Here is a 12,077-nt window from a genome sequence, read left to right on the forward strand (position 1 = left end):
TCTGATACATGTGGGATAAGTATGGATCTTCTCAAATATTCACAAGATAGAGATAAACTTAAGAAGAGTCCAATGGATGAAGAGTCCTAGTCCAGGATGTGTTATAATTCTACTAGGTAACTTATTCTATTTTCTCCTATAAATACAGGTACTGCTATGGTTTTATTGATTATTCATTACTCACTTTTACATTCACGTACTCATATCTCTCATTCTCGCATTAATCATACCCTCTGCCTTCAAGACACTGACTTAGGCATCGGAGGGGTCTCGCCGAAAACACTTTCGGCGCCCCTTGACCTAGCTGTTGCTTGTGCAGTTCTGCCATACCCGACCCGACTTGCTCTATAAAGGAATTGGAGGATTCACTCTACCAGACCGAACCCGAGGTAAAATTCCGACATCATCAATTGGCGCCGTCTGTGGAAATTTGAAGAAGAAGAGTTTTGATGGCTGATCAGAATGGAAATCATCCTAATTTAGAGTTGTTAATAGCTCAGGCTGTTCAGAGGGCTTTGGCAGAGAGGGATGAGGCAAATATTCCGCACCCCGATCATAATGCCCACCTCGAGGAGATCAAAAAATTGAAGGAAGAAATGGAGCAGCTCAGGAAGAAGCAGGCCGGGTACCTAGCTACCACAATCAGAAACATTCCTTTTACTCAGGAGATATTGGACGCTGACCTTCCCAAACAATTTAAATTGCCCCACGTCGGGGAGTACGATGGTAAAGGCGATCCAGAGGAACATTTAGCACGCTTCGAGAATGCAGCTTTGCTGCATAAATATTCGGATCCGATCAAGTGTAGGGCTTTCCTTACTACTCTCATAGGACCAGCCCAGCAATGGTTCAATACGTTACGCGCTGGGGAGATCAAGGAATTCAAGGATTTTAGCAAATCCTTTTTGCATCACTTTGCTAGTAGCAAAAAGCATCCTACCACTACTTTCAGTCTCTTTGCAATCAAACAACGGGAACATGAAAATTTGAGGGCATACATTCGAAGGTTTAGTGCCTTGGCTCTCGAGGTACCCATGGCTACCCCAGACCTGCTCATCAGCGCATTCATGCAAGGGCTGGATACAAAAGATTTTCTTAAATCTTTAATAAAAAGGCCGCCGGAGACGTATGAGGAATTACTTGCCCGAGCTGAGAAATATGTCAACATGGAAGAGATTCAGGTCTCGCGAGCAGCTGTGAAGAGGGAGCGACCAAAAAGTCCAAAGGGCAATAGGGTTCCGAGCAATGGGACAGGAATGGGACACCCATTCCGACCTTCTCTGTTGGGAGAATTCAGCTCTTTCACTCCCTTGCGCATGAGTAAAGTCTGAGCCCTCCAAATTTGTGATGATCGGAAGCTCACACAAAGGCCTCCATGGACTGAGAAGGGACCTCGGAACAGGGAGTCAGATAAATATTGTCACTTTCATAATGAGTATGGGCATATTACTGAGAACTGTCGACAATTAGATCAAGAGATTGAAAGAATAATACAACAACATGCTGAATTAAAAAATATATTGACCCGTCAAGAGGGATATCGCCCGAACAAGAGACAACAAGAAAGACCGAGGAAAAGAGCCAGGACTGCTCCTCCCCATGAAGATTTCAATCACCCGAATCAGGGCCAGCCCGACGATGACCGAGCTCATCAAAGACCAGCTCCGCCGGCTAGAGGAATTATAAACATGATTTCTGGAGGCCCTACTGACGGAGATTCCAATCGAGCTAGGAAAACTAGCAGTAGAAAATTAATAAATATGGAGATTGGGAATCAAATCTTCCATACTGGCCCGACCCTCTCCTTTGGTCCAGAAGATTTGAAAGGGGTTTCCAGCAACCATAACGATGCGCTGGTAATAAGGGCCACAGTCGCAAACTATGACGTAGCTCGGATATTCGTGGATTCAGGCAGTTCAGTCAATGTTTTATTCCAAGAAGCAATAAATCAAATGGATTTGGGACAGTACAAGATGGAGCCTGTGGTAACATCACCCTTTGGTTTCACGGGTCATGCCATCCGACCTGTGGGATTAGTCCATCTACCCTTAACTCTTGGAAAAAACAACACTCGCAAAACCCGAATTGTAAGTTTCATTATAGTGGACGCCCCATCCGCTTATAATGCTATACTAGGCTGACCTGCCATGACCACTTTCATGGCTGTGGCATCAGCTCTGCATCAGAAAATGAAATTCCCAGTGGGTAATGAGGTTGGGGAGGTGCAAGGTGATCAAGTTATTTCGCGCAAGTGTTATGTGGAGGAGGTCAGAATAGAGCAAAAAGTAGCCAGGACTGATAACGTCGACCGACCTGGAATTTTTGGCATGGAAAAAATCAACTTGATAGAAGACACATCTGTCGCCACTGAAGAAGAAACTGAAGAAGTAATAATCTCCCCTCCTTTCGGGGTAGTAAAAATTGCTCGAACCCTGGAAACAGAGTTGAAGAAAACACTGCTGGAATGCTTGCAAAAAAATAAAGACGTCTTTGCATGGTCAGTTTCAGACCTGGTAGGGGTCCATCGGGAAATATCAGAACACAAGCTCAATGTGATAAAAGGTTATCGCCCTATTATTCAAAAGAAACGACACTTCGGTCCTGAAAAGGATGCAGTAATAAAGGAGCAGGTGGACGAGTTACTCAAGACGGGGCACATTGAAGAAATCCACTTCCCGTCCTGGTTGTCCAACATAGTCCTAGTTCCAAAGTCTACGGGAAAATGGCGCATGTGTGTAAATTTTCGAGATTTGAATAAAGCATGCCCTAAAGATTGTTACCCCCTACCTAGAATCGATCAGCTGGTTGATTCGACTGCAGGGCATGAATTACTCAGTTTTTTGGATGCTTATCAGGGATATCACCAAATTCCCTTGGCAAAAGAGGACAAAGACAAGGTGAGTTTTGTCACATCAACTGGAACTTATTGCTATGTGGTCATGCCGTTTGGACTCAAAAATGCTGGGGCAACATATCAGAGACTAATGGACAAAGTGTTCGAGCAACAAATTTGGAAAAACATTGAGGTATACGTGGATGATATCCTGATCAAAACCCGAACTGCAGACCAGTTCATCACCGACCTGGCTCAAACATTCCAGACATTGAGAAATTATCAATTGAAGCTAAACCCTAGCAAGTGTACTTTTGGAGTCCGGGCTGGTAAATTCCTAGGTTATATGGTTACGAGAAGGGGAATTGAGGCAAATCCTGAAAAAGTCCAAGCTATCATTTCTATGAGCTCGCCCAGAAATGTACAGGAAGTACAAAGGCTAACAGGAAGAATTACCGCATTAGCCCGGTTTATAAGCAGATCAGCAGATAAAAGTTTATCCTTCTTCAAGGCATTGCGAAAGACCAAAAATTTCGAATGGAATGAGGAAAGTGAGAAGGCCTTCCAGGATTTGAAGACCTAGTTAAAACAATTGCCCGTGCTGAATAAGCCTATTCCAGGGGAAGAGTTGTTCCTATATCTGGCAGTCACACCCCCGAGCAGCCAGTTCAGTCCTGGTCAAGAAGGACGGGGCAAATCATCAGCCTGTTTATTTTGTGAGTCATGTCTTGAAGGGAGCCGAGCTCAATTATTTAACCCAAGAAAAACTTGCCTTAGCTCTGGTAATCACCGCAAGAAAATTACGGCCTTATTTCCTGTCACATCCCATCACCGTGCTCACCAATAGCGTCCTGGGAAAAATTGCAACTAATCCAGATGCATCAGGTAGACTGGTTAGATGGATCACAGAATTGAGTGAGTACGATCTCAAGTTTGAACCTCGAACAGCTATAAAAGCTCAAGCCCTGGCTGACTTCTTGGCAGAGACAGTCCAGCTAGAACAAGAAGAGCTATGGAAGATTTTTGTAGATGGGTCATCATGTCAGTCAGGGAGCGGAGCTGGAATCGTGATCATCTCACCTTGGGGTGAAGAAACTAATATATCAATCAGATTGGATTTCAGAGCCTCTAAAAATGAAGCAGAATATGAGGCATTGCTACTCGGACTTAAGGCAGCACGGAATTTGGGTATCTCCCGGGCTACTCTATATTTCGATTCCCAACTAGCTATTCAGCAGAGCAACGGAAAGTTTGAGATCAAAGATGATAAAATGAGGAAATATGCTAAGGCATTAGACACAGCTAAGGAAGGATTCACCGAGCTGAATTTAGAGCTAATCTCCCGAGCTGAGAACATCAAGGCCGACCATTTGGCTCGCCTAGCTAGTGCATTGAATGATCGACCTGATCCCATTGTTGCAGGTCGGGAACTTGTGTCTCAGTTGAAGACTCTTGATGATATGCTAACTCAAGTACCAGAAGGGGATTGGAGATATGACATACACACATATCTGACTAAGAAGGAATTACCAAATGATAACAAAAAGGCCAAGGAAGTAAAAAGAAGGGCTCTTCGCTTCGTCATGATCGATCAAATTTTGTTCAAGAGATCTTTCTCTCAGCCCTTGTTAAAGTGTTTAGGCCCTGACGAGGCAAATTACGTATTATGAGAAATTCATGAGGGATCTTGCGGAAGTCACCTGGGCAGTCTTGCCCTAGCTCGCAAAGCTCTTCTTGCTGGTTTCTTTTGGCCTACTATGCGAAAAGACTCCTCAGATCTGGTTCATTCGTGCTATAATTGCCAAAGACACGCTAACCTACAGTGGAGACCTGCAGAATACATGAAGGCAGTGGTGGCTGCTTGCCCTTTTGACCAATGGGGGATGGACATAGTAGGGCCATTCCCTGTTAGCACAGGACAAAGGAAATTCTTGTTGGTCGCAGTCGATTACTTTTCCAAATGGGTGGAGGCCGAATCCCTTGCGAAGATTACGGAGAACGAAGTGCTCAATTTTTTATGGAAAAATATAGTATGTCGCTTTGGGATCCCTCGCAGGCTAGTATCAGACAATGGGCGACAGTTCTGTGGATCTAAAGTCCGAGCATGGTGTCAAGAAATGAATATTGAACAGGTTTTCACCTCTGTCGCGTATCCACAGGGGAATGGACATGTCGAAGTTACCAATAGAACGATAGTCCAAGCTCTCAAGACACGGCTGGATGCGGCTAAGGGCAAGTGGGCAGATGAGCTCCCTTCCGTATTGTGGTCCTACCGAACTACAACTCGGTCCGGTACAGGTGAAACCCCTTTCAGCATGGTATACGGGACTGAAGCTGTGCTCCCAGCAGAGATAGGGCAAGAGAGTGCAAGAATCATGGCGTATGGGGAAAACAATCAAGAATTACGAGCAATGGATCTAGATTTACTCGAAGAAAACAGGTCCCGAGCTGCAATTAGGCTAGCAGCCTATCGCAAACGAATGACCCAAGCATACAACAAAAGAGTATACCCCAAGGTTTTCCAAGAAGGAGACCTAGTTATGCGAAAAATACAACATCAAGGGGAACGAGGAAAGTTAGAAGCTAAGTATGAAGGCCCATTCAAAGTGATAGCAAAAGCCGCAGTAGCCGCATATTACTTGGAAGATGCTCAAGGTAAAAAGGAAAAAAGGCCATGGAACGCGCAGCACTTGAAAAAATATTATCCCTAACAGCTCAGTTCGGGCCTCATCATGTTATCTATTTTTCACTAAACTGGCACTTAACCAGTTATTTATATTTTTGAAGTTTTCTTGTTTACATTAGGATCATTCCTGTCTAGTGTCAATTTTATTTTGGAAATATGGCGCTGAAAAGTTTTGGTCTGTTTTTATAAAACAATTTTTTGAAACATACCTTGCAAAGCCCAGGCAGGTCTGGCACTCAAAATCCACATCAGTGGTCTCAAAGCCCAGACAGGTCTGGCACTCAAAATCCACATCAGTGATCTCAAAGCCCAGGCAGGTCTGGCACTCAAAATCCACGTCAGTGGTCTCAAAGCCTGCCTCTCAAAGCCCAGGCAGGTCTGGCACTCAAAATCCACGTCAGTGGTCTCAAAGCCCAGGCAGGTCTGGCACTCAAAATCCACGTCAGTGGTCTCAAAGCCCAGGCAGGTCTGGCACTCAAAATCCACATCAGTGGTCTCAAAGCCCAGGCAGGTATGGCACTCAAAATCCACATCAGTGGTCTCAAAGCCCAGGCAGGTCTGGCCCTCAAAATCCACATCAGTGGTCTCAAAGCCCAGGCAGGTCTGACACTCAAAATCCACATCAGTGGTCTCAAAGCCCAGGCAGGTCTGACACTCAAAATCCACATCAGTGGTCTCAAAGCCCAGGCAGGTCTGGCACTCAAAACCCACATCAGTGGTCTCAAAGCCCAGGCAGGTCTGGCACTTAAAATCCACATCAGTGGTCTCAAAGCCCAGGCAGGTCTGACACTTAAAACCCATATCAGTATTAGAGCCTAATAGCTGAGCAGGTCCAGCACATCAACTACTTCGGTAGTAAGCAGGTCTAGCATCAAAACAATTTCCATTAACGGTACTTAGAACTTAAAAGTTTAAATAGGGATCGATTTCAAGGGCTGAATTAAGGTTGAACAAATTCATTATCGCTCTGCCGTAATTAAGTCAGTTCGGGCATATATAGGCCGGGACTTCATAAACTTACGTAAGTTTGCTCAGTTATTAAGTCAGTTCGGGCATATATAGGTCGGGACCTTATAAACTTGCATGATAAGTTTGGTTTCAGTTATTAAAACAGTCCGGGCACACGCAGATCGGGGCCTTAAAACAGTCGGACTTGGTAAAATTTCTTGCATTTTGTAAAGAAACCCGAACTAAAAAGAGAATAAGAAATAAACGTTCATTCATAGCAACAATGTATCAGCCCGACCTGGGCAATAACAAAAATTGATGACCATGTAGGGTATCATTCATATCATGTTTTTAGACAATTCAGAGCAAGAAGAAGAAATAATCAAGGGGTGGGGGCATCCTGTGGCCTCGAGCTCTGGCCGGGACTTGTTGTTCTCTCCGGCTCGGCCTCCTCAGAATCCTCATCAGGCATGTCATCTAGGGCCTTGGAACAGTCCAGGAAAAGGGCGGGGTGCTCGGTCTCTGAATACCCGTTAGCCCTGAACTGGGCTAAGCACCCCTTAAAACCCTCGTCAAAAAAGTAGCTGCCTTCTCAGCTACGGCGTTAGCAAAATCAGCGGAATTCAAGAATTCTCTTTTCCCGACCTCCTTCGCAGCCTCAAGTTCCCGAGTCAGGGCCCGTACTTGGTTCTTTAATTCAATCTTGTCCACTTCCAGCTCGGCAGTCTTTTTATGAGCAGCCTCCAGAGCATCCCATATGGATTCAATCTCCACCCTCATCTCGGTCACCTTTTCATCATGATCAGCCTTCATTTCCCGGGTTTTTCGTGTGAGCTCAGAAATCCGAGCAACGAAGGCCTCCTGGTTCAGGTTGTGCTCCTCCCGGTCTTTGAAAGCTCGGCTGGTGATCTCCCCTCCCCAAGCTAGAGCCTGTGAAAACATGAAGGTTAAAACCCAGCTCGGTACATGACACCTCCGTATACAAGGTAAGATCAAAAAATGCAATATACCTGCAGGGATGCAAGGGCGAAGTTCTGTTCAGCCTCCAAGGTAGGCACTCCTTGAAGGATTTTTAAATCAGAACGAGAAATCAGGTTCTGCATAATGCCGAGGCACCCTTGGGGGTCGGGCTTTGAGAAAAATGACATCTCTGGGACCCCGGGCTGATCTGGCATTCCTTGAGGTTCAGCGTCAGGTAAGGACCCGAACTCGATTATGGGTTCTTTGCCACGGGCTCTGGACGAGGAAACAATGGACGACTGCTCAAGCTCGGGAAGATTGGCGCTGGGCTTTTCCTTGGTTTTGGAAGCTTTCTTTTTTGACTGTTCAGGGGGAGGAGGTTCGGGATGAGTTCTGGCCTCACTGTCCTCTGTTTTCTTCCTCTTCAAGTTCTTCAGTGCAGCTCTGAAGTTGGCAGGCATAGCGGCAGATTTGATCCTGTCGTCTGAAAATAAAAAATGTATACATAGATAAAAATACGGTAAATCAAAGGCATAAGGGGAATCAGTCTAAGATAAGGATAGCACGGGTACAAGGGTACTACCTATATCCCCTTGGATCTCTACTCCCTTCCCACTGAAGCCATAATGACAGAGCAGATCCTCTTCAATCAGGCTCTCAATATCAAAAGTTTGCGCAGACATGGTATTGATAAAATTGGTAAAGTTGTGAGTAGGTAAAGCTGGCAGTTCAGGACTGGTAAAGTTCATAGCCCAGTTAGACCGGCATTCCCATGGCTGGCTGGGGTTGACAAAAAAGTATCTGTTTGTCCAGCCTTTGTGGGAGCTAGGCTTACCCTTCAAAAAGGGGTATTCGGGTCGCATGGAAATATAGAAGCGGACCAGGGCGGTTTTCTTAATTTGCAAGAAGTAAGTGAAATTTCCTATGTCTAAGGGAATTCGGAAGAAACAGAAAAGTACACCTAATGATAGAATTGAACTAAAAGAGTTCGGGGATAATTGACTCGGGCACACACAAAAGTATTGACATAAGTAGGAAATGCAGTTCGGGACTGGAAATCTTAAACCCATCTTGATTTGATCTAGGCTGAAGCTCAAGAAATTAGGAGGGGGTTTGTGAGCCCGGTCTTTACGGCCCGGGATTATAAGATCATAGGTATCGGGCATTCCCGATTTCTCCCTAATGAGGGGACCCAGGTCTGGACTTAGATGGGAGGCCAGGACTTCATACCATTGTTTCCCTTTGGCAGATAATCGGGCCTCATCCGACCTGAGTTTGTGCAATCGCTTTAATTTTTCTATACGAGTCTCCGACAGATCCAGGTCTGAGCTTGGATTATCCGAGTTGGAGGACTCGGGGTTGTTAAGGGGAGAGCTGGGTGCGTCAACAAATTCTACTATTTCTCTAATAGAGGTCTCATCTGGGGAAGACATGTTAACTAACCTAGTGAAAGGAAGACTTACAGGTGGAACAGTTGAAGCTCGGTAAGTAAATAAGCAGGTCGGGAGCAAGTAGTCCGGGTCGGGGGAGCTCTTGAAATTTTGGCAGCGTGACAGTACAAAAGTGAAAAGTAAAAAACAAAATTTTTACTGACCTATTTATAGAGGAGGTGAGATGATCTAAGCCGTCGATTAGCTTCTTGATCTACGGTTCGGTACGGGACAGGTCAGAGCCACTAAGGCTTCGGGAGATGAACCATCCTAAGACATCTGAGTCGTCCATTAAAAGCACATCACGCGGATCTTGATCTGGACCGTTCAAAGAAACACATCTCGTGGATTCAATTCTGGGCTGTCTGTACAAAGCCTGTATAGAACGGGGTCAGGACTGAGTAATTGGTCTAAACTCATTCTTATTTTAGACCAGTTAGGGAGGTACTATTGTTACCCCAATAAAATATTTCCACCCGAGCCTGTTTATAATGGGTTTACCCAGCATAGCCTAAGGTGGTAGGGTCCAGTCCAGTCCAAAGCTATGTTGGGCTTTGTCATGACCTGGGCTGGTCATAATGAGCTGAGCTAGGTTATGTTTCAATGGGCCGACCGGGGCTGGGCCCAGTATGCTGTACGCATCTTTTTATAATTCGAGTGAGACTCTGATACATGTGGGATAAGTATGGATCTTCTCAAATATTCACAAGATAGAGATAAACTTAAGAAGAGTCCAATGGATGAAGAGTCCTAGTCCAGGATGTGTTATAATTCTACTAGGTAACTTATTCTATTTTCTCCTATAAATACAGGTACTGCTATGGTTTTATTGATTATTCATTACTCACTTTTACATTCACGTACTCATATCTCTCATTCTCGCATTAATCATACCCTCTGCCTTCAAGACACTGACTTAGGCATCGGAGGGGTCTCGCCGAAAACACTTTCGGCGCCCCTTGACCTAGCTGTTGCTTGTGCAGTTCTGCCATACCCGACCCGACTTTCTCTATAAAGGAATTGGAGGATTCACTCTACCAGACCGAACCCGAGGTAAAATTCCGACATCATCAAATCAGTTTAATGGTTAAGAATTATTAAGCCACAAACACATGTAACAAAATTTCATGGTCCACTTTAATTCACGTATGAAAAATAATAATAATAATCAAATCACATAATATTTGAGAATTTGCACTTATCTTTTGAACGAGGACAGCGGCTGGAGGATGTTTCGGAGCCATGCGTGCACCTTAAAGAAGACATCGATCCGAACCCCTCCAAGATCGAAAGAGAAACGCCAAATTATCAAAGACCCAAACTGTCATGTTTCGAGCTCAGGGACAGTTGCGGTTTTACTTTTATTTCCGACGGCTCAGGCGACGTAAAGGTAGGTAGTCGGTTTAGAGACAAAAGAGGTCCGATTGCGTGGCGTTCGATTTCCTCGTCGAAGTATTGAAGATAAGAGCGACCATCGATGGGGCTATTTGAATTGAGAGATGCGACTGTGATCAGTTGGCCATGCAGCAGTAGATCGGGGTTGTCCCGGCGACGGTTGTAGCAAAAACCCCATACAAAGATTGTGGGGTGTGCGGTGTAACATGTTAATTAACACTTGGTAGCAACAACAGAGCAACGTAGGGCAGACAGGATTTTGTTCAGAAGAGTCTGCTTTCTTTTGTTTTTGTATTTGGAAATATTTAATGGAAGACACTGCTGTAGATGGGGTGCAGCAATTAATCCATGGCCCCCCGTGGCTGGTTCACGACAACAGAGGGTGGAGGGTGATTGACAACTCTTTTCTTTTTTAATAAAGATTTTTTCCCCCTTCTATAGCTCAATTCTCATCGTCTTAACTCTTTTCTTCAAATTTCCACATACGGCACCAATTGATGATGTTGAAATTTTCCTCGGGATTCGGTCTGGTAGAGCGGATCTCCAAATCTTCACAAAACTGGGGCGGGTCGGGCACGATAGAGCTCTGCACAGACAGAAGCTAAAATTAGGGGGCGCCAAAGGTGTTTCGGCGTGACCCCTCCGATAACTAAGTCAGTGCTCGAAAGTGAAAGAGCTTGACAAAAAGTAAGAACAAGAGAATATGCATACGTGAGTGTGTGAACAAGAAGTGAATAGAAGAGATGAATGTATAAAACCATAAGAAATATCTGTATTTATAGGGGCTTGGAGGGGTAGGTTACCTTGTCAAGGTAGAACATGTGTTAGAGTAGGACTCTAATTGATGAGTCTGAAATCATATCAAATCTTGGATTCATAAGATATTGTCCTTATCTGTTGCAGATCTTCATGTGTCCGAGAGTACTGGAAGGTTCTAGATATTGGGCCCTTCCTGGGCCCGGGTCGGGGTCCAACCATACCAGTTAGGGCTCAAGCCCATGAATTTATGATTATGACCATATTTCCTAACAGGACTATCCCAGACTGGGCTTCTCATAAAGTAAGACTAGATGAGCCTCAAAGTATCTTTTTCGGACATGGGTTATCGGGTTCGGGTCGGGCCAGACCCATATATTTTTAGGGACATCACTATATATATATATATATATATATATATATATATATAAATAACTGGAATCGTGGTCCTTTTTTTATCAATACATGTATGATCAACTATTTTTTTCATGAATCTTATATATATTGATAAATTTACACCCTACAAACTGTCACGAGGGCTAAGAATGCAGCTGCACGCGGCAAATTTTTTTGAGTTATTTTAGCCTTGTCTGGCTTGAATTTCGCACCAATTCAATCAGCCTACTGCCCACAAGTTTGTATTTAAGTTTATTGTAGTTTATGATCACTAAGCCAAGCAAACCAACAAAATACAGCAACGTAAAGAGGCACACGAATTACTCGTTAACACCTGACATTTGCATTCATACACAGTCACAATACAATAAGGAAAAACAAAGTTTGCACACAATGTAGGATGCACTATTAGTACAATGTCTATATAGATAGGATGAAATTTCTCGTGTTCGTTTTACACTAAATCTTCCTTGTCCATGTTTCTTTACCAAAATCTTAAAAATATCCCTTTTCGGAAACTAGAGACCGCATTTGGCTTGATGAATTCAAAATTACAAATCCATAATAACAAATATATTGATTTGTTTAGCAAAATTGATGGACAGTTAAGTTTTGATGATATTACAAAATATTGAACTAAGTCAATAACTTGTGAATATATCAACTCGATACA

General features: G+C 44.1%; 1 protein-coding gene across 1 annotated transcript; it reads left to right on the forward strand.

Moving 5' to 3' along the window:
• Nucleotides 1-449: 449 nt before the first annotated feature.
• On the forward strand, nt 450-2,141 carry LOC140873667 (uncharacterized). Its single transcript, XM_073276874.1, has 2 exons — nt 450-1,320; nt 1,471-2,141. Exons 1-2 carry the CDS (start codon nt 450-452, stop codon nt 2,139-2,141), a joined length of 1,542 nt encoding a protein of 513 aa, XP_073132975.1.
• Nucleotides 2,142-12,077: the final 9,936 nt, after the last annotated feature.

The sequence above is a fragment of the Henckelia pumila genome, chromosome 1 (assembly GCF_033568475.1).
Source record: "Henckelia pumila isolate YLH828 chromosome 1, ASM3356847v2, whole genome shotgun sequence".
NCBI classification, from domain to species: domain Eukaryota; kingdom Viridiplantae; phylum Streptophyta; class Magnoliopsida; order Lamiales; family Gesneriaceae; genus Henckelia; species Henckelia pumila.

Coding starts and splice junctions, on each gene's coding strand:
- LOC140873667 (XM_073276874.1), top strand. CDS start 450: ATGGCTGATCAGAATGGAAATCATCCTAATTTAGAGTTGTTAATAGCT. Junction 1,321..1,470: donor TTTCACTCCCTTGCGCATGA/GTAAAGTCTGAG, acceptor GTCGACAATTAG/ATCAAGAGATTGAAAGAATA.